The 25342-nt window shown below is 49.0% G+C and overlaps 1 protein-coding gene across 2 annotated transcripts in view; it reads left to right on the top strand.

The window, feature by feature from the left end:
- The window catches only part of SMARCB1 (SWI/SNF related, matrix associated, actin dependent regulator of chromatin, subfamily b, member 1), a 50869-nt gene that overhangs the window by 8859 nt on the left and 16668 nt on the right, over nucleotides 1-25342 (top strand). Inside the window, exons 2-6 of one of the 2 annotated variants that reach the window (XM_023185771.2) lie at nucleotides 2148-2286; nucleotides 3940-4069; nucleotides 11003-11140; nucleotides 13354-13481; nucleotides 23934-24100. In XM_023185771.2, the coding sequence (XP_023041539.1) occupies nucleotides 2148-2286; nucleotides 3940-4069; nucleotides 11003-11140; nucleotides 13354-13481; nucleotides 23934-24100 (702 nt within the window). The remainder of the gene's footprint in view (nucleotides 1-2147; nucleotides 2287-3939; nucleotides 4070-11002; nucleotides 11141-13353; nucleotides 13482-23933; nucleotides 24101-25342) is intronic. The other variant, XM_023185772.2, reaches the window with a different exon arrangement.

Raw genomic sequence — 25342 nt, 5'->3', positions numbered from 1 at the left:
AAATGGAGCCGGGCGCGGTGGCTCAAGCCTGTAATCCCAGCACTTTGGGAGGCCGAGACGGGCGGATCACGAGGTCAGGAGATCGAGACCATCCTGGCTAACACGGTGAAACCCCGTCTCTACTAAAAACTACAAAAAACTAGCCGGGTGAGGTGGCGGCGCCTGCAGACCCAGCTACCCGGCAGGAGAATGGCATAAACCCGGGAGGCGGAGCTTTCAGTGAGCTGAGATCCGGCCACAGCACTCCAGCCTGGGTGACAGAGCGAGACTCCGTCTCAAAAAAAAAAAAAAAAAAAACCGAATGGAAACTCTACATTTACCATAATACTGGATGATACTGACACACAAGCCAAATAACACAGAGGGGTCTGTGCCTTCTGTGTGGAAAGCGAGTGAGTTGCTGTGGCTGCTCTTCTCTCACAGTGTTCAGTAGCCCTCATTGTTGATTATAGTCACTGCTGAAAATGGAGAAACATTTTATTTAATACTATGGCTGGGTCTCATACCTATGATCCCAGCACTTTGGGAGGCCAAGGCAGGAGAATCACTTGAGCCCAGGAGTTTAAGACCAGCCTGGGCAACATAGTGAGACTCTTGTCTCTACAAATTTTTATTTTAATTTTTTTAAATTAGGCCGGGTATGTGGCTCACACTTGTAATCCCAGTACTTTGGGAGACCGAGGTGGGCAGATCACTTGAGCCCAGGAGTTTGAGACCAGCCTGGGCAACATGGTGAAACCCCGTCTCTACAAAAAATACAAAAATTCACTGGTTGTAGTGGCACGCAACTATAGTCCCAGCTACTCAGGAGGCTGAGGCAGGAAGATCGCTTGAGCCCGGAAGTTCGAGGCTGTAGTGAGCTATGATCACACCACTGCACTTGAGCCTGGATGACACAGTGAGACACTGTCTCAAAAATAATAATAAAAATTAAAGGCCGGGCGCGGTGGCTCAAGCCTGTAATCCCAGCACTTTGGGAGGCCGAGACGGGCGGATCACGAGGTCAGGAGATCGAGACCATCCTGGCTAACACGGTGAAACCCCGTCTCTACTAAAACTACAAAAAACTAGCCGGGCGAGGTGGCGGGCGCCTGTAGTCCCAGCTACTCGGGAGGCTGAGGCAAGAGAATGGCGTGAACCCGGGTGGTGGAGCTTGCAGTGAGCTGAGATCCGGCCACTGCACTCCAGCCCGGGCGACAGAGCAGGACTCCGTCTCAAAAAAATAAATAAATAAATAAATTAAAAATAAATTTTAAAATTAAAAATATATACTATGTTGAGTAGATAAAACGGGAAAAATAATAGAAGTAGTCCTTCATGCGGTGAAGTTCAGAGTTGCTGAGCATTTGGCAGATGAGTAAAGAGACCCAGAAAATGGGAAGTGATCCCAGGTTACAGATGGAGCCAGCACCTAGCACCCAGTCTACTGGCCATCCCCTGCAATGTGACTCCGAAGCGATCATACTTGAAAAGTCAGTGAGACAATAGGGTACCCTCATAAAATCTTTAGGACTAGATTTATTTTCCTTAAGGAAGTCACACTTTCAGTACTTGGTACAAGCAAACTGAAGCCATTGTTTGAGTCAGTGATGATTTATATAGCAGTCTGGTGATTGCCAATAATCTGGTGATTGCCTTGTAAACCTTTTGGAAAATTCCTTTGGTATCCCTGGTTTGGGTTTTGTTACTAAACAAAGCAGCACAGGCCATGGGGGAAATTATCTGGCATCTGTCTAAAATTAAAAGAACTTTTTGGTGTTTATTACATCGTAAAAATATCAAAGTCTTGTCCTTAAGATAAAAGAAGGTCAAGGAGGCCTTGCATTTCTGGTAAGTGCCAGAGATCCTTAGTCCAAAATCAAAATCACCACGAGTTTCTTGCTAAGCTCTGGGGGCCTCCCACTCAGGCGTCTGCCCAGGCGTTTTGGAACTTGGTTCTGTTGTCAGGATGCACACATGCAGGCCAGATGTGCACTGCTGGTGAACCCTTCATATCAGCAGAATGTGTTTTAATGCTGCCGAAAGCTTGGCGCCTGGGGGCCACCTCGAGGCCTGTTTGTCTGTTGCTTGATGCAGTCTGCACCAGGACCCTCCCCTTCCCTGTGGTGCTGCGACCCTCATAATGAGCCTTCTTGCTTTACTCATAGGTGGGAAACTACCTCCGTATGTTCCGAGGTTCTCTGTACAAGAGATACCCCTCGCTCTGGAGGCGACTAGCCACTGTGGAAGAGAGGAAGAAAATAGTTGCATCGTCACATGGTAAAAAAACAAAACCTAACACTAAGGGTGCGTCTTCACGAGGGTTTGTAAACCTGTTTCAAAACCACTCGCTTATGTCATGAAGATAAAACGTTTTCACTCCAGAGTGTCTTCACTGCAGCCTTGGCCTTAGTCGGGCAGGGAGCATCCCAGGGGTGGGCCGCCCTGTGAGCACTCCAGGCGAGGAAGCGGCTCCAGGGAGCCATTGGTGGTCCACTGTCAGGTATTCCAGCAGGGCCAGTGGGTACGTGAGCGGGCCGGGGCCGGGACACTAGCAGGTGCTGTGAAGACATGTTGGTCTCAAAACGTTTTAGGAATGCTGCGATGCTCTGCCATCTGCCGTGGGTGTGTCGCCATAATCATCTTCCATGCAGCCCGAGTGGCGGGTGGTGGTCCCAGCTCCCACTCCCCTCTGGGGCTTTCACCGCTTGCTTCCCAGAGCACATCCATCCCATAGCACTTCATCCTGGCAGCCAGTGTGCTAGAGCTCATGTGCATGTCCCTGCTCCTGGTGGCCTGCGTGTGCCTGGGGCTTGCTAGTTGAGCCGCCCAACACTAGTGAAACTAGTGGGCTTTGGGTCACGGCAGCTCTGTGCAGGGTGAAAGGGTGCTCTTCAGACACCCTGGGGGCTCTGCAGGAGACACTCCCATGGAAACATTTGGGTATGGACACAGCATGTACTTTGGCAGGTGGCGAAACTGCTTCCCACGTGGCAATGGCGCCTTGTAGAGAGCTGCCCTGGGCCTGGGTGTGTCTGTGAGCACGTGCGCGATGCTTCGTAGTCTGCCCTGTTTGTTTGTGTCTGTAGGTGCTGCTGTGGTTTTGTCCACTGCGGGAAAGTAGTGGTTCTTTTAATGCAGGAGCCGGAGCTTCTTTTTGATCCGCTGCTATGACATTTCTACTCACTTGCTTAAAACAGTTTCCTTTTTGTTCCCCCTCTTCCCCCAGCAGAGCATCAGTCGGTAACACAGTGAGTCCCCAGCTTTGCTTCCCCCTCCGCAAGTCCCTGGGCTAAGTCTTGGGAGATACCTTCCCCATAAGCGATTGATTTCTCCAGGAGAAGCCAGACTGGGCCCACAGACAGGTAGCTCTTGACGGAGGTTCCCCGGAAGAGCGAGGGGTCGAGCTGCCTAGAATCTGTCCTGCTTTCCAGGCAGCCCATCTGGACCCGCTCGGGGATAGAAATTCGGGTTTGGTGTGAAGCAGCTCTTTCCAACTCTCTGGGCTCTTGTTTTAAAAGAAAAGCATTCTTCATCTCCCATTCCATCTCCCCACCTCGCATCGTGTTGTGGATTGTGGTGGTGTCAGACCTCTTCCCACTGGGGCGTTACTCTGGGGCCTTTCTTTTCCTGAGTGAGGACCAAGGTGTCCCCGCTGGTCGTGCTGTATTGTAGTTGTTGGTGCTGCCCTGAGCACTACCCTCTGCCCCTGAGCCAGTGCTCCTGGGGCAGATTAGTCTAAATCAGTCCCTTTGGAGGCTCTACCCAGCAGGACTTGTAAGTGAAGCACTCAGTCCAGATTGCCCTTTTGGAAGAGGCCAGCATTTGGTAGTAGTGAGTTTGACACCTTGCTTTTCCCACCTCCTGCATGCGAGGACCTTGATGTGCTGCATCCACTTGGCTGGCTGCTGTGTGCCACCGCCACCAGCAGAGTGACCCAGTGATGTCTGTCTGTTACAGATCACGGATACACGACTCTAGCCACCAGTGTGACCCTGTTAAAAGCCTCGGAAGTGGAAGAGATTCTGGACGGCAACGATGAGAAGTACAAGGCTGTGTCCATCAGCACAGAGCCCCCCACCTACCTCAGGTAATGCGTTCCTGGCCAAGACATCTCCGGGGTCGTCTGTGGGGTCTTTTCTCAGACTCAAGAACTGGTTGGGTTGAAGTTAAATTGAAACACTTTTTTTTTTTTTTTTTTTTTGAGATGGAGTCTCGTTCTTGTTGCCCAGGCTGGAGTGCAGTGGCACGATCTCGGCTCACTGCAACCTCTGCCTCCCAGGTTCAAATGATTCTCCTGCCTCAGCCTCCCGAGTAGCTGGGATTACAGGTGCCTGCCACCACACATGGCTACTTTTTTTTTTTTGAGACGGAATTTCACTCTTGTTGCCCAGGCTGGAGTGCAGTGGCATGATCTCAGTTCACTGCAACCTCCACCTCCCAGGTTGAAGCGATTCTTCTGCCTCAGCCTCCCGAGTAGCTGGGATTATAGGCATGCGCCACCATGCCCAGCTAATTTTGTATTTTTGGTAGAGATGGGGGTCTCTCCATGTTGGTCAGGCTGTTCTCGAACCCAACCTCCGGTGATCCGTCTGCCTCGGCCTCCCAAAGTGCTAGGATTACAGGCGCGAGCCACCACGCCTGGTCCTAATTTTTGTATTGAAACACTTTTTAACTGTTCCCTCTGTTTTTATACATTTTCTTAGCCAGGTTTCTAAGTTTCTTCTGTATCATTGGAATTTCTAAGAAACGTAAGCCAAGTCCTGGATTCCAGGGAACAGTTACAAATGCTTGGAAAGCAGGACTCGCGTGAGGCACAGTGGCTTACGCTTGTAATCCCAGCACTTTGGGAGGCCGAGGCATTGCTTGAGGCCAGGAATTCAAGACCAGCCTGGGGCAACACAGCAAGACCTCATCTCTTAAAAAACAAATAAGCGGGACCAATTTGTCAGAAAAATTAGTGACTCACATAAGCTCACAAAAGAAACAACAATAGATTTGAATGTATAAAAACTTAGAACCTGGTTGGGCGTGGTGGTTCATGCCTATAATCCCAGCACTTTGGTAGACCGAGGCGGGCAGATCACCTGAGGTCAGAAGTTCGAGACCAGCCTGAACAATATGGAGAAACCCCATCTCTACTAAAAATACAGAATTAGCCAGGTGTGGCAGCACATGCCTGTAATCTAAGCTACTCAGGAGCCTGAGGCAGAAGAATTGCTTGAACCCGGGAGGTGGAGATTGCAGTGAGCCGAGATCGTACCATTGCACTCCAGCCTGTAACCAGAGCGAAACTCCATCTCAAACAAAACAAAACTTAGAACCTTTAGAAGAGTATTTATAGTAACAATTAAAAAAGCAAGTAATTGGAAAGTTACGATGTTATATCTAGAATCTATACATCTAGATTTATACAACAAACTTGGATACCCCAACAAATAGATAAAAGATGGTCCATACCCTGAAGTACAAGGGAGTAAACAAACATGGAAAGAATTTGCCCTCCTGTGTAATTTCAAAAATTCCAACCGTAAGACTGAGCATGGTGGCTTATGCCTGTAATCTCAGCACTTTGGGAAGTCAAGGCAGGAGGATCACCAGAGTCTAGGATTTGACTGTGTTTCCCAGGAGACCAGCCTGAGCAACATAGTGAGACCTTATCACTACTGAAGGTTAAAAATATTAGCTGGGTGTGGTGATCACACCACTCTCCTCTAGCCTGGGTAACAGAATGATACCCTGTCTCTTAAAAAAAAAAAAAAGTAGGCTGGGCATGGTGGCTCACGCCTGTAATCCCAGCACTTTGGGAGGCTGAGGCGGGCAGATCACCTGAGGTCAGGAGTTCGAGACCAGCCTGACCAACATAGTGAAGCCCCATCTCTACTGAACATACAAAATTGGCCGGGCATAGTGGCGCATGCCTGTAATCCCAGCCACTCAGGAAGGCTGAGGCAGGAGAATCGCTTGAACCCAGGAGGCAGAGGTTGCGGTGATGAGCTGAGATCGCACCATTGCTCTCCAGCCTGGGCAACAAGAGTGAAACTCCATCTCAAAAAAATAAATAAATGGCCGGGCGCGGTGGCTCAAGCCTGTAATCCCAGCACTTTGGGAGGCTGAGATGGGCGGATCATGAGGTCAGGAGATCGAGACCATCCTGGCTAACATGGTGAAACCCCGTCTCTACTAAAAAATACAAAAACTAGCTGGGTGAGGTGGCGGGCGCCTGTAGTCCCAGCTACTCAGGTGGCTGAGGCAGGAGAATGGCGTAAACCCGGGAGGCGGAGCTTGCAGTGAGCTGAGATCCGGCCACTGCACTCCAGCCTGGGCGACAGAGTGAGACTCCATCTCGGGAAAAAAAATAATAAATAAATAAATAAATAAATAAATAAATAAATAAATAAATAAAAGAAAGGGAAAAGAGAGAGAGAAAGAAAGAAAAAGAAAAAAAAGAAAGAAAGAAATGAAAGAAAGAAAGGAAAGAAAGGAAGAGAGAGAAAGAAAAGAAAAAGAAAAAGAAAGAAAGAAAAAAAAGAGGGAGAGAGAGAAAGAGAAAGAAAGAAAGAAAGAGAAAGAAAGAAAGAAAAGAAAAGAAAAGAAAGAGTAAGCTAGAAAGCTGGGTGCGGTGGCTCACGCCTGTAATCCCAGCACTTTGGGAGGCTGAGGTGGGTGGATCACGAGGTCAGGAGATCGAGACCATCCTGGCTAACATGGTGAAACCCTGTCTCTACTAAAAATACAAAAAAATTAGCCGGGCGTGGTGGCGGGCGCCTGTAGTCCCAGCTAGTCAGGAGGCTGAGGCCGGAGAATGGCGTGAACCTGGGAGGTGGAGATTGCAGTGAGTCAAGATTGCGCCACTGCACTCCAGCCTGGGCGACAGAGTGAGACTCTGTCTCATAAATAAATAAATAAATAAATAAATAAATAAATAAATAAATAAATTGCAAACATAAAACAAAAAACTGGCGATGTAAGGATTTGGGGAAGGTGTGTGGAACTGCGCTCATGTGTGCTGGAGGTGCTGGGATTACAGGTGTGAGCCACTGTGCCCAGCCAGGAGTGCCCTTTTTGTAAAGCATCCTGACATCAAACTTTTTTGTTCTCTGGCCCACTAATACCACCCCTAGGAATTTATCCCAAAGAAATATTTTCAAAGAACAAAATGAATCAATTAACCCACTATATGTACAGAGATTCTTTGTAGCATTGTGAGTAATACTGGAGAATATGGAGTCGCTTAAGTATCCAGCCTTAAGGAAAGCCTAGGTTAGTGACGGGTCAGCCACTTGAATGGACAAAGGTGTGACCCATACGTGGTGTAATTAAGTAGATTGCGCAGTGACCCAAGACGGGTCCTGTGGGTGAGACGTGCAGAATACAAGATTGTACCCATCTACCTTGTGCATTCAGCTCTCGAGAAAGTATGCATTTCTCTGCACAAAGCCCAAGGAGCATTAAGGAAGAAAAAGGATTATTGTTCAGAGTGATGTGGTTATGGAAAATCTTTTTTATGATTCCCCCCAAAGAAAAGTGGCACACTGCCAGGCTGGCCAGTGTTACAGGCGTGTGCTTTGCAGATTCTTTTTCCCCCAAGGGATGTGGTAAGAACATAAGGATGGCTTGGCCTTCCCAGGGAAGTTGCAGAAGGAAATTGTGTACATATGGATGGCACTTTAATTCTGCACATGTCAGCTGGGAATCTTTTATGGGGCAATAAAACAGTTTCTTGGTGATCATGACGTGAGGAACAGCTGCAGGAGTGGAATTCCATTGCCCTGGAGGTCAAGTCTTTAGGGGTGGGGGTTGGCAGAGGTTTGAGGGAAATAGCCTTGGCTAACTCCACATTACTCAGTCAGCCCAATAGGGGGACGGGCACCCTACCCATCCTGTCATTGGACAATTTGAGCAGAGGCTGGGTGCCCTCTCTTACGGATCCTGGGATTGCAATAGAAGGAAGGGTGTTTTTTTGTTTTGTTTTGTTTTTGAGATGGAGTTTCACTCTGTCACCCAGGCTGGAGTGAAGTGGTGAGATCTCCGCTCACTGCAACCTCCACCTCCTGAGTTCAAGTCATTCTCCTTCCTCAGCCTCCCTAGTAGCTGGGATTACAGGCACCTGGCACCACACCCAGCTAAATTTTCGTAGTTTTAGTAGAGAAGGGCTTTCACCATGTTGGCCAGGCTGGTCTCAAACTCCTGACCTCAGGTGATCTGTCCACCTCGGCCTCCCAAAGTGCTGGGATTACAGGTGTGAGCCACCACACCTGGCTGGAAGGTTGACTTTTATAACTTAGATTTGCAGATTCTGTGTATGGCTGAGCGTGTTAGTCACATTCACTGTGTCTGGTGACGCTTGCATTGTCCACTTGGGTTGGTAGCTAGACCTGGAAATGAAAACTTGCTACTGAGATAGGGCAGGATGAGGGGGCAGGGGCTCAGCCCAGGCTCTAACATATCCATTCAGAGAAGAGGAGGTGGTCAAGATCTGTGGTTTCCAAATACAGGCTCATCTGCCTGGGAATCATCCATGGAAGCTACAAAGAACCCATCTTCTTGGGCCCTTCCTCAGAGGTGGGAAGTCACTTCACCTGGGTGGGGCTCAGGAATGTGCTACTTAAAATTTTGCATTCTGGGGTCGGGTGTGGTGGCTCACACCTGTACTCTCAGCACTTTGGGAGGCCAAGGTGGGAGGATTGCTTGAGCCCAGGAGTTTGAGACCAGACTGGGCAACATAGTGAGACCCCCATCTCTATTAAAAAAAATAAAATAAAATTACACTCTGAGTCCGAGCGGCCAGGATTAGGAGCCATGACCCAGATAGGCTGTAGAGGGGACCCCTGTCTTGCTGTCCCCTCTCTTAGTCCCTGCCCAAGCGGATTTCATGTTCCCCAAAATGGGTACTACAAAATCCTCCCTACCCCTACCAGCGTTCAAGGGGTAGTCCCAGTCTTAGCATCAGACATATAAGTGACTCCCACTTTAGAAGGGAAAAGAGTTAAAGGGCCCAGACTCCAGGCAGGTCTTGGATATTGCTTCTGCCCCCCCCACCCTCTGGAAAGGAGAAGGACCTTTGTGCTATCTTCCCGGGTCCCACCTTAGAGGGCACTGTCAGACGTTTGTCAGCCGGGCGTGGTGGCTCATGCCTGTAATCCCAGCACTTTGGGAGACCGAGGCAGGCGGATCACGGGGTCAGGAGATTGAGACCATCCTGGCTAACATGGTGAAACCCCGTCTCTACTAAAAATACAGAAAAATTAGCCGGGCGAGGTGGCGGGCACCTGTAGTCCCAGCTACTCAGGAGGCTGAGGCAGGAGAATGGCGTGAACCCGAGAGGCAGACCTTGCAGTGAGCCGAGATGGCGCCACTGCACTCCAGCCTGGGTGACAGAGCGAGACTCCATCTCAAAAAAAAAAAGAAGAAAGAAACCTTTGTCATGACTTGCTCTGAACTGTTGAATAGTTATTGTGGAAGTGGTTGCGCAGGTGTTGGGGTTACACAGGGAAGTGACACAGTCGCTGCCTGCTTCTGCTCATAGCCTTGCCAGGGAAAATGGGAACACACAGAGTACAGCAGGCACCCAAATGCTCTCATCTGTCTCACCCAGCCCTGGAGCCTTTGCCTTTGTTTAAAATAGCTTTTGGTGTGTGTGTGTGTGTGTGTATATATATATTTTTTTATCGAGATAGGGTGTTGCCATCTCACTCAGGCTGGAGTGCAGTGGCTGATCTCGGCTCACTGCAACCTCCGCCTCCTGGGTTCAAGTGATTCTTATGCTTCAGCCTCCTGAGTAGCTGAATTATAGACGTGTGCCACCATGCCTGGCTAATTTTTGTATTTTGGGTAGGGTTGAGGTTTCATCATGTTGGCCAGGCTGGTTTTGAACTCACCTTTTTTTTTTTTTTTGAGACAGAGTTTCGCTCTTGTTGCCCAGGCTGGACTGCAGTGGTGTGATCTCGGCTCACTGCAACTTCTGCCTCCCGGGTTCAAGCGATTCTCCTGCCTCAGCCTCCTGAGTAGCTGAGATTACAGGTGGCTGCTACAACACCTGGCTAATTTTAGTAATTTTAGTAGAGACAGGGTTTCACCATGTTGGCCAGGCTGGTCTCGATCTCCTGACCTCAGGTGATCCACCCGCCTTGGCCTCCCAAAGTTTTGGGATTACAGGTGTGAGCCACTGCACCTGGCCTGGTTTTGAACTCTTGACCTCAGGTGGTCTGCCCACCTTGACCTCCTAAAGTGCCAGAGTTACAGGCGTGAGCCGCTGCCCCTGGCGCTTTTGGTAAAAGTAACCTGGAATTTGGAGAGAAGATCAAACTCTTCATGGGACATGGGTTATTTAAATTACTTTGGATGTCACCTCTGGAAGGTATTTATCAACCCATCTTCTCACTTCTATTGCTCTGGAAGCTCGGAGGCCAGAGGCCTTGCCTAGTCCGTCTCAGGATGGCTGGTATGTCTAAAATGACAGCCTGATCACGTCTCTTCCTTCAAAACCCTGGGGACTCCCAGCCACCTGCTGAGTAAAGTCATCTTCTCACGGAGCATGTGAGACCTGTGATCAGGCCCCTCCCTGGGGGCCCCCTCCCTGGACTGCCCTTCAGTCTCTCCTCCCTGCTGCTGCCCGTGCCCCTCCCGGCCGTGAACCCTGACTTGGTGTCTAAGGCTCTGCTCTATTGTCCACCCCTTGTACAAGCCTCCCCCTTGTACCACTTCCCGCATCTCCAGGAAGTGCTTCCGTGGAGCCATGCCTGGCTCATAGTGCAGTACACCATGGCCATGGGTTAGCAACTGACCTGCGTGCTGGGCTGTGTCTGGTACCCCTCCATACCCTTGCCCTTGCCCAGGTGCCTCTAGCATCTGATGACAGCTTGGGGAACAGGCTCCTGCAAAATCAGGTGCACAGACAACTCCCACGGGAGCCTCGAGCCTTACAGAGGTACAGTGGGCATCCCCTGAGCATGAGTTGATTCCTGGTGGGCAGGATCAGGCTCCTAGACTGACTGGGGGGACTTTTCTTATATCTCCCCAGGGAACAGAAGGCCAAGAGGAACAGCCAGTGGGTACCCACCCTGCCCAACAGCTCCCACCACCTGGATGCCGTGCCCTGCTCCACAACCATCAATAGGAACCGCATGGGCCGGGACAAGAAGAGAACCTTCCCCCTTTGGTGCGGATGTGTCGCTGCGCTCACCCTCTGTGCTGATTCTGCCTTAGTTCTCCAGCACATTTCAGTCACCTCCTCCCCAGAAAAACAGTGCTTTGACCTTGTGCTCCCCACAATGCTACAGTACCTCCTCCTCTTTGAACCGCTGTGTTTGCCTGACCTCCAGGAATTATCTGTAGCCTCCTTGGCTCTGTCTGCTGTCACCTTGCTGTGTCCTGCTCACCTCTCTGGCCCCTCAAGTGGAGTTACTCAGGGCGCGGTCACTGGGCCCTTTCTCTGCCCTCAGTTTCACACGAGTGGGTCACAGCCAGTCTGATGGTTCAGATGCCATCCACATGACTCCCACTGCGCCACCGCTTCCCAGAGGCTGCTGGAATAAACCACCACAAACTGGTGGCTGCAAGCAGTGCACAGTTCTTCCCTCACAGTTCTGCCCAGGAGCCCGGATTTGGTTTCACTAGACCAAATGTATGTGTGGACAGGCCTGTGCTCCCTCCAGAGGCCCTCGGGGCAATTCGGTCCTTGCTGCTTCCAGCTTTGGGGGCTGCCACGTTCCTGGGCTTGTGGCCGCCTCACTTCAGTCTCGGCCTCTGTGGTCACGTGGCCTTCTCTGCGTGAAATCTCCCTGTCTGTCTCTTAGAAGGACACTTGGTGATGTAATTTAGGGCCCTTCTGGTTTACCTCTCAGGATCTTTCACTTAATCGTATCTGCAAAGTCTCCTTTTTTGGCCATATGAGGTGACAGTCATAGGTTTTGGGGATTAGGCTGTAGATGCCTTCGGGGTCTGTTTTTTACCTCTGCGGCCCAGACTTCCTCAGCTGCCCTCACCCCCTCAGCCTCATGCTGCCTGAAGACTTCTCCATCTCGGCACATGGAGATCCAGCCCTCTCCTTGCTCAGGCTGTAGGTTTCTTTCCCAAGGCCTGCCTTTTCCTCACACAGCAAGTCCAGTCTCTCCAGGGTCCCACCCGGGACTGCCTTGGCCAGCCCCCCACGGCTCTCCCTGGGGTCTCTAGCAGCCCCTGCCTCCCCTCCCTGTTGCCTTCTCAGCTCTGCAGCTGGTGTGTCCTCTGCTCCAGGCATATCATGTCACCTCTCCACGCAAAATCCTCCAGGCTCCCCATCACCCTTGGAGCAGAAGCAGGAGTTCTCACTGGGGTGCCAGGCCCAACCTGGCCTGGTGCTGCCACTGCCATAGTCTGCCCCACTCACTCTGCCTCAGGCCTGAGATCGCCCTCACTGCTGTCAGACCTCCCAGAGCTTCTGCCCTGCGGTTGCCTCTGCTAAGGTTTAGCGCGTTCTCCCTCCTCCCCTCTTTCCTCTTTCTTTCCTTCCATCATTTCTCCTTCCCTCGTTCCCATCCTCCCCCCTCCTCCTTTTCCTTCTCTCTTCCTTCCCTCCATCTCTTCTTCCCATCCCTAGTTGACTGTCCTCTTCTCCCTTAGAGTGGCCACCCCTTTCCTCCAGCACCCCTACCCCTTTCCCTGTCTGTTTCCCAGCGCATTCATGCCTGGCACTCAGCTCGTTTCTCTCTCTCTTCCATCTGCCTCCCAAGGTCGCTGGGGGCCCTTCTCAGCCCTCTTCATGCTTCCAGACGCCCTTAGGTGTCCTCTGTCCTCCAGCTCCATCTCACCAACCTGCCTGCCCAACTCTTCCCTCTTTATCTTCCCAAAATACTCAACTCCATTGCTTGGAATCCTCCTGGGACTCCCTCAGGGCAGTGGCCAGTTTGCGTAGCCTGAGAGAACTGTGGGTGCTTCGACACCCGCTAGCTTTGCAGCATCCCTGACCACTGCCCCCCATGGAATCTGTGCTCTGTGGTCTGTTTGTGCATCCTCAGCAGTTCCTTCATTCACCTGCTTTGGCCTTACTGGAAAATTTCCTCTTCTGGAAGTGCTGTTCTCCTTGCCCACAGCCTTCTGTGAAAGTCCTGTCAAATTTCAGACTTAACTATCCCTTCGCAGGACATCTGGGTTTTGTTCCAATACTGCCCAGGTCGATCCTATTGCAGACAGACTGGTGCTTGTCATTTATGGCCCCACCTGTCCCCATTAGACCGTGGCCCCGGGACCCCTGCCGCCTCAGCTGTTAGCTGATAAGTGACCATGTTCCCCAGATGGGTTTGCAGAGGCCTGCTGTGCAGAGAGGGAGGCTGAAAATTTGCATACCTAGGGCCCTGGCACCCTCACTGACTGTTGCTTCCATTTCACTTTCAGCTTTGATGACCATGACCCAGCTGTGATCCACGAGAATGCATCTCAGCCCGAGGTGCTGGTCCCCATCCGGCTGGACATGGAGATCGATGGGCAGAAACTGCGAGACGCCTTCACCTGGAACATGAATGGTACAAGGCAGTCGGGCTTGGCTGGGCCTGGCCCCAGCCCCTGTGTGTTATGTGGGAACAGTCCCCTTTCCTACCAGCTGCCTGTCAGGCAGATTCTGGACCTGACACGCAGGACATCGGGGCATAGTTTTGGAGGGTGTGGGCTCTGGGTTCAGCCCTGGTTCTGTTGCTGTTCACTGTGGGTTGGGCATGTGAACTTCGGACTCCTTTCCCCATACTGAGGTTGGGTGGCCCAAGGGGCCTGGCATGGGAGGTGGCTGGTCTGCATAGCGTGGATGATGATGACAGTGCCACTCAGACCTAGTTCAGCCCCCGAGCCCTGCACACACCTGCCTTGGGTCCTCTCCACCACCCTGTTTCTGCTGTGTGAAGCTGCATGTGTGCCTCATGCCTCTCTCCTCCCCTAACTGGTTATCTCTTTAGATATCCTCACTCTGTAAGTCCTGGGTCAGATGCCATCTCTTCTGGCTCTTCCTGGGCTTTCAAAGCCTGAATAGAACTCAGTCTTTGTGCAAATGTAGACAGAAAGGTTAGAAGGGTATGCATCCCAAGTGTCTAGACTGCTTATCCCATCTGGGAGGGAGGATCATGCCTGCATTCATTTTCCTATTTTTTTCTAAGTCTGTTAGAATGTATTTATCCTGCTGAATTTTCATAATGAACATACTCTTTATATTCAGACAAAATGCAGGGAATATCATCTTTATTTTATTTTATTTTATTTTTTTTGAGACGGAGTCTCGCTCTGTCGCCCAGGCTGGAGTGCGGTGGCCGGATCTCAGCTCACTGCAAGCTCCGCCTCCCGGGTTCCTGCCATTCTCCTGCCTCAGCCTCCCAAGTAGCTGGGACTACAGGCGCCCGCCACCTCGCCCGGCTAATTTTTTGTATTTTTTAGTAGAGACGGGGTTTCACCATGTTAGCCAGGATGGTCTCGATCTCCTGACCTCGTGATCCGCCCGTCTCGGCCTCCCAAAGTGCTGGGATTACAGGCTTGAGCCACCACGCCCGGCCCATCTTTATTTTATTTTACCTATTTTATTTTATTTGTTTAAGAGACAGAGTCTCACTCTGTTGCTCAGGCTGGAGTGCAGTGGACACTCTCATAGTTCACTGTAATCTTGAACTGCTGGGCTCAAGCAATCCTCCTGCCACAGCCTGCCAAACAGCTAGGAATATAGGCATGTTCCACTGTGCTGAGCGTTATTTTTAAATGAGTGAATGTTTAAAATCATCAGATTCTCACCACCCGAATAATGTTTTCAGTTTTACCTTTTCTCTCTGTCAATTCCATATGCAAACATATTTAACATAGTTGTCACTATAGAGCAAGTCTTATTTTATTTTTGTTCACTTATCATAAGTATCTTTCTGGTTTCTCTTTTTTTGTGGGGGGAGATGCAGTCTCACTCTATCGCCCAGGCTGGAGTGCAGTGGCGCAATCTCAGCTCACTGCAACCTCCACCTCCTAAGTTCAAGCGATTCTCCTGCCTCAGCCTCCTGAGTAGCTGGAACTACAGGCACCCGTCACCATGCCTGGCTAATTCTTGTATTTTTAGTAGAGATGGCGTTTCACCATGTTAGCCAGGCTGTTCTTGAACTGACCTGAGGTGATCCGCCTGCCATGGCTTCCCACGCTGCTGGGATTATAGGCGTCAGCCACTGCACCCAGCCTCTTTCTGATTTCTTTAATCTTCAAACAGTGCAGCATTTTCTACTGGGTCGAGGTACCTTTGTTTGCCAAAACACCCTCTGCTGTAGATGTCTCCACAGCAGATAACATAGTTGCAGCATTTTTCTCTCCAAAGGCATTTCCTAAGGGAGGAGAGTATGAGTGGTTGTGGCTGCCTTGAGCTTTCTGGAAGGATTAGGCTGCTTCCTTTGGTCATCCCCAGGCACTCGGCATGCTAGGCCTGAGTGCTAGGACTACTACTTGCTCACACTAGTGCCAGGCCTGAGTCCAAAGGCTTCTGCTCAGCCCTGAGAAGAATGTCTGAGAGCCATCTGCCAGGTGCCTGTCCCCTAGGTCCCACAGGTCAGCTGGTGAGTGGGGACGCCAGTGAGAGGAGACATGGGTGAGGGAGGACACTGGCAAGAGACTCCAGGAGGTTGTATTGAGTGTAGATGGGGACAGGTACAGTTCACTGGTCATGCCCCAGAACAGGGACAGGACAGCCCATGGGGACCAGGCCACCAGTGCTGCACAATGCCTGTTATCTCTGCCAAGCTCCCCGCCCTCTGCTGGCCCACATCAGAGTTATTTGTTAATTCTTGTCTCTCCCTCTCCATTTCAACCCTTTAAGGTCAGGGGCCTTGTTTTTCGTTGCCGTTTTTTTCTTTTTTTTTGAGATGGAGTTTCGCTCTTGTTGCCCAGGCTGCAGTGCAGTGGCACAATCTCAGCTCACCCCAACCTCCACCTCCCAGGTTCAAGTGATTCTCCTGCCTCAGCCTCCCGAGTAGCTGGGATTACAGGCATGTGCCACCATGCCTGGCTAATTTTGTATTTTTAGCAGAGACGGGGTTTCACCATGTTGGTCAAAGTGGTCTTGAGCTCCTGACCTCAGGTGATCCGCCCGCCTCAGCCTCCCAAAGTGCTGGGTTACAGGTGTGAGCCACTGTGCCGGGCTGCTGTTTCTCTTATCATATAATCTAGCGCAGCATAGGAATTTAGTTGTTCACATTGGATCAGTCCATGCTCTGTCTCGTTATGTTTCTTTGAGCAACACAGAAAGTTCTGGTTTGTTTATACCCCTGCCCTGTTCCAAAAAGCATGTAAGGAAGCTTACCATGAGTACACTGGGCCCAAATGACTAAAGCAAATGAAAATGGAGTGGTTAGGAAAAACTGGATAAAGAAGAAATGTTCAAGTTGAAGAGGGAGCTTGTACTCAGATTTTATTTGGTGAACATTGCTGGGAATTGGGCGTGGCTCTAGGCCTTTTTAGAACCAGGCAGAGTGAGACGTGAGGATCATTTGCACACTCAGTGTGGTCAATGTTAGCAGCAGCCTGTGGCTCTGAAGAAGTAGAATCACACGTGGTCCTAGAATCTGAGATTTCCCACAGCCCTCAGGAAGAGGGCACGGTATAGTAAGGAAGACCAGGATCATTCATGAACTCCACAGTGAGTTTCACTGGGCTGTTCCTCCTAGGAGTCCTCATGTAAAATATGATGTCCACTGAAAGTAATTTAGAACACAGTCTTAACTGGTGGAGAACCAAAATAGTGTTGTTCTGCGAACTCTTCCTCAGCTCTGGGTGGTATTTAGCGTTTGTAAGAGCTGTGATTCTTAACTCGTGGTTAGAAGGCCGTGCCAAAATTGTCACTGATTTGCTTTGAAATTTCAAATCATCTTAAAGGTGGCATGAGAGTCTTTGTCACAGAGGGATTAAATATGTAAAGTAGCATTACTAGAGTAGCATGAATGAAGTGTATGTTCTTCAGGCCACCTTCAGAATCAGGATTGGCCAGGCATGGTGGTTCACACCTGTAATCCCAGCACTTTGGGAGGGTGAGGTGGGAGGATCACTTGAGGCCAGGAGTTTGAGACCAGCCTGGCCATGATGGCGAAACCCCATCTCTACTAAAAATATAAAAATTAGTCGGGTGTGGTGGTGCACGCCTGTGGTCCCAGCAACTTGGGAGGCTGAGGCACAAGAATCGCTTGAACCCAGGAGGCAGAGGTTGCAGTTAGCTGAGATCATGGCGTTGCACTTCAACCCAGGTGACAGAGTGAGACTCTGTCTCAAAAAAAAAAGAATCAGGATTTTTCTCAGGTTTCTGGTAGGTGTTGTGATGCGTTTGAGGTTATCGTCTCTGAAAAGGACTTGAAGTAGGGCTTCTCTGAATCACTGGTGAAGTATGGTATCACCTGCCTTAACAGTCTGCTGAGGAAGGGAAGTATTAAAATCCTCCAGAAAAGATGAGCTGCCTAACTAGAACACATGCAGACATAGATGCCATCTTCGCCCAGAAGGGGAGCAAGGGAATCGCCTCAGGAAGAGGTTTGGAATCTGTCTTGGCACACAGGCAAAGGAGTGATTAGGGTCCTGAGTGTCTACACTTGGCTATAGAAGGCAAGTTTTTAGAGATTTATATCCACATGCTTGTTTTGGACTCTAAAATATTAAATGAGGCTGAGCACAGTTGCTCACACCTGAGACTGAGGTGGGCAGATCACTTTAGCCCGGGAGTTCAAGACCAGCCTGGGTGACATGGTGAAACCCCATTTCTACAAAAATTCACCAGATGTGGTGGCACGTGCCTGTGATCTCAGCTACTTGGGAGGCTGAGGTGGGAGGATCGCTTGAGCCCGGGAGGTTGCGGCTTCAGTGAGCCGTGATTGAGCTACTGCACTCCAGCCTGGGCAACAGAGTGAGACCCTGACTCAAAAACATTTTTTTTTAAGTTTAAAAAAAAATCAAATGATAGATTCAAGAAGCCAAGTGAAGCCCATTATGATTAACCCAAAGCGATCCATGCAAAGACACATCGTAATTAAACTTCTGGAAACTCAACACAAAGAAAAAAATCTTGAGAGCAATCAGAGAAAAGGACAACTTACCTGTAGGGAAAAGACCATAAGAATAATGGTAGATTTGTTTTCTTTTTTTTTTTTTTTTGAGACGGAGTCTCACTGTGTTGCCCAGGCTGGAGTGCAGTGGCGCCATCTCGGCTCACTGCAAGCTCCGCCTTCCGGGTTCTCGCCATTCTCCTGCCTCAGCCTTCCGAGTAGCTGGGACTACAGGCGCCTGCCACCACGCCTGCCTGATTTTTTTGTATTTTTTAGTAGAGACAGGGTTTCACCGTGTTAGCGAGGATGGTGTTGATCTCCTGACCTCGTGATCCGCCCACCTCGGGCTCCCAAAGTGCTGGGATTACAGGCGTGAGCCACTGCACCCAGCCAAATGATGGTAGATTTCTCATGTGAAACTGGAGGCTAGAGGAAGTGGCATGATATTTTTCAAGTACTGAAAGAAAAGAACTATTAATCTAGCATCCTGTACCCAGTGACAATATTGTTCAGGAATGAGCGATATTGGACATTCTTAGTCAACACATTCTTAGATGAAAGAAAACTAAGTGTTGGGTGCAGTGGCTGACGCCTGTATTCCCAGCACTTTGGAGGCTGAGGCAGGTGGATCACGAAGTCAGGAGTTGGAGGCCAGCCTGACCAACATGGTGAAACCCCGTCTCTACTAAAAATACAAAAACAATTAGCTGGGCGTGGTGGTGCATGCCTGTAATCCCAGCTACTCAGGAGGCTGAGGCAGGAGAATCACTTGAACCCGGGAGGCGGAGGTTGCAGTGAGCAGAGATCACGCCACTGCACTCCAGCCTGGGCGACGAGCGAGACTCTGTCTCAAAAAAAGAAAAAAAAAAAAAAAATACACGGACCTAAAGGAAAATGCAGCATATCAAAATTTGTGGGATAAAGATAAATACAGCAATGCAGATTTTCTGTAGCACCAGTGCGTACATTGGAAGACAGGAAAAGCTTTCCTCAAATTGATAATCTAAGCTGTCATCTCAAGAACCAAGAGAAAGAGAAACAAAACCAAACTAAGCAGAAGAAAGGACATTTGAAGAGCAGAAATCAATGACGTTGTAAACAGAAATCAAACAATAGAGAAAATTAATGAAACCTAGCTAATCTTTGAAAGATTAATAATAAACTGATGTTTTATTAATCTTTGCCTCTAGCAAGGCTGACAAAAAGAACGTAACTTACCAATATCAGGAATGAAATGGGATGTCACCACAGACCCTGCAGATATCAATACTGCAAACAATTCTTTTTTTTTTTTTTTTTTTTTTGAGACGGAGTCTCGCTCTGTCGCCCAGGCTGGAGTGCAGTGGCGCGATCTCGGCTCACTGCAAGCTCCGCCTCCTGGGTTCAGGCCATTCTCCTGCCTCAGCCTCCCAAGTAGTTGGGACTAGAGGCGCCCGCCACTGTGCCCGGCTAATTTTTTGTATTTTTAGTAGAGACGGGGTTTCAACGTGGTCTTGATCTCCTGACCTTGTGATCCGCCCGCCTCGGCCTCCCAAAGTGCTGGGATTACAGGCGTGAGCCACCGCGCCCGGCCAACAATTCTTTAAGTTTGACAACTTACACAAAATGGATGAATTCCTTGCAAAACACAAATTAGCATAACTCATCCAATATCAAATAGATAACTTGAGTTGCCCTGTAACTATTAAGGAAACAGAATTTATAATTTAAAAACCCCCAAAAATGGCCAGGCACGGTGGCTCTTACCTGTAATCCCAGCTCTTTGGGCAGCTGAGGTGGGAGGATTCCTTGAGGCCAGGAGTTCAAGACCAGCCTGGGCTAGCAGGATCCCATCTCTGATTAAATTTTAAAATATAAAACATTATTTTTAAAAAGGAAAAAAATTCTCCCCCCGAAAAAGTCTCTGGGCCTATATGATTTCACTGGAGAATTCTATCAATCAAATGTTGAAAAATGAATTAACACAAATTCTACACAGGGGAGAGCGTACTTCCTAATCAAATTTATAAAGCTCTATTACCCAGATATCAAACCTAAAGACAGTATCAAAAAAAGAAAAATACAAACCAACATCCTTTATGACTATGGATGCAAAATCTTTAGCAAAATATTGGGAAATAGGATTCAGCAATATATAGAAATAATTATATACTGTGACCAAGTGGGATTTATTTCAGGGATGGAAGGCGGGGTCAATATTTGAAGCTCAATCAATGTAATCCACCGTATTAACACACTAATGAAGAAAAATCACAGGATCAGATCAGTTGATACAGAAAAAGCATTTTGTAGAACTCAACGCCTGATGATAAAAATGCTCAGAAAAATAATAGCAGGAAACTTCCTCCATTTAATAAAAGCATCTATTTAGTACAAAAAGTCCTGTCACTAATTTTTTTTTTTTTTTTTTGAGACAGAGTACCGCTCTGTCACCCAGGCTGGAGTGCAGTGGCATGATCTCAGCTCACTGCAAGCTCTGCCTCCTGGGTTCACGCCATTCTCCTGCCTCAGCCTCCCTAGTAGCTGGGACTACAGGTGCCCTGCCACCACGCCCGGCTAACCTTTTTGTATTTTTAGTAGAGACGGGGTTTCACCGTGTTAGCCAGGATGGTCTCGATCTCCTGACCATGTGATCCACCCGCCTCAGCCTCCCAAAGTGCTGGGATTAAAGGGGTGAGCCACTGCTCCCGGCCTTCTGTCGCTAACATTTAATAGTGAAAGGTTGCATGCTTTCTGCCAGAGATCAGGAACGAGCCAAATATGTCTGCTGTCACTATTCTTATTCAACATAGTGTTGGAAGTTCTAGCTAATCCAATAAGCCGAGAAAAGGAAAAAAAGACATGTAGATTGGAAAGGAAGAAAGAAATAAAATCCTATTTGCAGATGACATGATTGTCCTTGTGGACAATCCCAAGGGCTCTACAGAAAACTTGGAGAACTAATAACTGAGTTCCCCAAGGTCACAAGATACAAGGGATACAAGGTAAACATACAGAAATCCATTTTATTTCTATATACTATTAATGAGTACCTAGACACAAATTAAAAATACATTACCATTTATCATCACTCAGTAAAAAAAGGAATACTTAGGTATTAATCTAACAAAACATGTACAGGACTTACATACCAAAGACTATAAAACACTGATAAAAGTAATTAAAGAAGACCTAAATAAGTAGACATATATTCGTGGATTAAAAGACTCTAGATGATGTCAGTTTTCCCCAAATTGATATACAAATTTAATGCAATTTCTATGAAAAATATTAGCAAGATTTTTTTTGTAGATATAGACAAGATTGTTCTAAGATTTATATGGAAAGGCAAAGAAACTAAAATAGATAAAGCAGTTTTTTTTTTTTTTTTTTTTTTGAGACAGAGTTTTGCTCTTTTGCCCAGGCTGAGGTGCAGTGGTGTGATCTCAGCTCACTGTAACATCCGCCTTCCGGTTTCAAGCGATTCTCCTGCCTCAGCCTCCCGAATAGGTGAGATTACAGGCGCCTGCCACCACACCTGGCTAATTTTTATATATTTAGTAGAAACAGGGTTTCACCATGTTGGCCAGGCTGGTCTCGAACTCCTGAACTCAGGCAATCCACCCGTCTCGGCCTCCCAAAGTGCTGGGATTGTAGCAATTTTGAAAAAGAGTAAAGTGGGAGTAATTGTTCTACCCAATCTCAAGGCTTACTGTAGAGCTGCGATAATCAAGACTGTGTGGTGTTGGTGGAGTGACATACCGTGATGGAACAGACCCACACAAACGTGCCCTTCTGATTTTTACAAAGATGCAAATGTAATTCAATAGAGGAAAGACAGCTCATTCAACAAAGTGGCGCTGGAGCAATTAGACAATTATAGGCAAATAGGCTAGGCGCAGTGGCTTATGCCTGTAATCCTAGCACTTTGGGAGGCCGAGGCCAGCGGATCATCTGAGGTCGTGAGTTCGAGACCAGCCTGATCAACATAGAGAAGAAACTGTCTCTACTAAAAATACACAATTAGCCAGGCGTGGTGCCGCATGCCTATAATCCTAGCTACTCGGGAGGCTGAGGCAGGAGAATCGCTTGAACCTGGTAGGTGGAGGTTGCCGTGAGCCGAGATCGCGCCACTGCACTCCAGCCGGGGCAAGAAGAGTGAAACTCTGTCCCCACAAAGCAACAAAAAAACAAAAAAAAGGCCATGGGTTGTGCTCACGTCTATAATCCCAGCACTTTGGGAGGCCGAGGCGGGCGGATCACCTGAGGTCAGGAGTTCGAGACCAGTTTGACCAACATGGAGAACCCTCGTCTCTACTAAAAATACAAAATTAGCTCGGCATGGTGGTGCATACTTGTAATTCCAGCTACTCGGGAGGCTGAGGCAGGAGAATCACTCGAACCCGGGAGGCCGAGGTTGTTGTGAGCCAAGATCACGCCACTGCACTCTAGCCTGGGCAATAAGAGCAAAACTCCGTCTCAAAAAAAAAAAAAAAAGGGCAAAAGACATGAAGAGAAACTTCATTAAAGAAGTTATACAGGTGGCAAATATACGTTGAAAAGCTTTTCCACATTTTTAGCCTTAGGGAAATGCAGATTAAAACTACACTGTTATTCCACATCTATAAAAAGTGGTGACAGCATCAGATGCTGGTGAGGATGTGGAGGAACTGGGTTACTCATAAGCTGCTGGTGGGAATGTCAAGTGGCTGGAAAACTGCCCTGGAAAACAGTTTGGCAGTTTCTGTTAAAAACTAAACATGCAACCAGTGTACCTGAGCATTTATCCTGGAAAAATGAAGACATGTTTACACAATAGCCTACGCATGGATGTTCATAGCAGCTTTATTTGTAATAGCCGGAAACTGGAAATGACCTAGACAGCCTTCAGTGAGTGAATAAAATGTGGCCCCTTCATACCACAGAACGTCACTTGGCAGTTAAAGGAAGTGACAACCTGGATGAATCACTGGATACAGATACAGTCCTATATCTTGACTTTTTTGGAGGAAACTGGGCACAGTGTGCATGGAATTTCTCTGTGTTGTTTCTTGCATCTGCACATGAATCTACAATTACTTAAAAATGTTTAATTTTAAAATGTCCTGGTCAGTGTATTCACTGGGTGTTTACCCAGTGCACCTGAGGTTCCTGCTGTTGCTGCCCCGCAGGCTGTTAGGATGCTAGTCCCCAGCGTGTCTTTAGGGCAGAGAGGAAATAGTGGGGTTGTGGCAGACCTGCTTCTTGATGGAATCCTGCTGTCTGCTCTGAGGGAATTTTTCTTGGCTTTTTCAGCTTATCCCTGCAAGGCGTCTTGTCAGTAAGATCTGGGCGGAGCAGGGAGAGAATGTTGACTGAGGGGACGTTGCTAAGGTCTGGCTGGCCACAGATGGTCCCTGTGAGCTCCCATCTGGTACAATTACTTTTCCAGGATCCGAGATCTGTAGGGACCTCCACAGTTGTGACCTTGTTGAGGCCCTGCTGCTGCTACTGCAGTCACAGGCCTGGAAATTGCTATGGCTTGGCACAGTGTGTTTTGCTCACATGAGGCCTGGTATTGGGCCAGCCTCTGTGCCATCACGTCTGCCACCAGTTCAGCACAGAGGGGAGTAGAGAGATGGCACGCAAGCTTCGATGTGCCTTTGCTGGCCTTGCCCGGAGCATCTCATTAGTTAGGATAATCTCATGCGCCCACCCAGCTATGAGCGGAATAGGGGGAGTGTTTATGGCCATGACCACCCCCGGGTATGGAGCAGGAGGTATGTGCAGCATGAGGGCTGGGGGCCTGCTAGTCATGTGCTTCCTCCTTCCACTCCCAGTTTCCAGGAAGGCCACCCTCAGTGCCCTGGTTTTCCTCTTCTGCATCCGGAGATGTTTGACTTCGAAGAGGAAGGGGTGAGGGAGGCCGGTCCATGCCCAAGCATGGTACAATTTGTTGGCATCCCTTCCCTCTCCTGATTTCAGAGAAGTTGATGACACCTGAGATGTTTTCAGAAATCCTCTGTGACGATCTGGATTTGAACCCGCTGACGTTTGTGCCAGCTATCGCCTCCGCCATCAGACAGCAGATCGAGTCCTACCCCACGGACAGCATCCTGGAGGACCAGTCAGACCAGCGCGTCATCATCAAGGTGGGTGACTTCTCACCCAGCACTGGAGCCTTCCTGGCCCTCAGGGTGGGTGTCATCATAGAGCAATGAGGGTACAACAAGGCCTCCCTCAGCAGAAGCCCGTTTTTGGGTTCCACGTCATCTGGAAAGTCATAGCACCTGGCTCTGCTCCCTGCAATCCCCCAGGGAGGGCATAGGCTGAGTTCTCATAGTAAAGTGTTACATACATTCTGGACACATTCAGGGGGTGCCTCTGAGGCACTGCCAGGCTCTGAGCAAAGCTCGGAGGTTTAGAGAAGGTGAAGGCAGCTGATTGGCTGGGCCAGGCTGAGCGCTCCAGGATGACCTAGTAACCCAATAAGATGCTGCCTTAGCGGCCATATTACAGGTGAAGAGGTAGGTACATGGAGAGCTGAGATCACCTGTGGAAGTTTGGCCAGCTGAGAAGTGGTGGGGCTGGCAGTTGGGCGCAGGCCTGCACCCTGCAGAGCCTATAGCATAATCCTTGCTGTGCTGAGCCGCCACTGCCAGACTGTGCCTTGAGGGTGAGGGGGGCTTTGAAAATAGGAAGATACAAGAAGCAGGTGAAATTGGCACATATGATGACTCTAAAAAGGTCAGTGGTTTGGTTTGATTTGATGCTGTGCCTTTGGCTTCCATTTTAGAAAAACATTGATGTATAAAAATAAAAGCCATGTTACAAAGAGTTCCTGAAAATAGTCTTTGGGGTGGAGGAGCCTTGGGAGGGATGCCTCCTGTGACCAAGGGACACCTCTGCCCCGTGCGCCAGATGGAGCCTGGGCCCACTGCTTCCCACTGTGGTTCTCCGTGGCACTTTACAAAGATTTTGGAAAATAACACGGGGGAATTACCAGCAACTTCCGCTGTGGTCCCCCAAGTAGAGAACAACTAAATATCTTACTTAGTTAAGACAGTCTCACTGTCACCCAGGCTGGAGTACAGTGGCACGATCTCGACTCACTGCAACCTCCATGTCCTGGGTTTAAGCAGTTCTCCTGTCTCAGCCTCCCGAGTAGCTGGGATTACAGGTGCCCATCACCATGCCAGGCTAATTTTTGTATTTTTAGTAGAGACAGGGTTTCACCATATTTGTCAGGCTGGTCTCAAACTCCTGACCTCAAGTGATCCACCCACCTCAGCCTCCCCAAAGTGCTGGGATTATGGGCATGAACCACTGCACCTGGCCTAAATACTTTGTGTGTGTGTGTGTGTGTGTGTGTGTGTGTGTGTGTGTGTGTGTGT

This window comes from Piliocolobus tephrosceles, chromosome 19, assembly GCF_002776525.5.
Source record: "Piliocolobus tephrosceles isolate RC106 chromosome 19, ASM277652v3, whole genome shotgun sequence".
Lineage (NCBI taxonomy): Eukaryota > Metazoa > Chordata > Mammalia > Primates > Cercopithecidae > Piliocolobus > Piliocolobus tephrosceles.
Note: the sequence above shows the minus strand (reverse complement) of the source record. Positions and strands in the feature narration are given on the sequence as shown.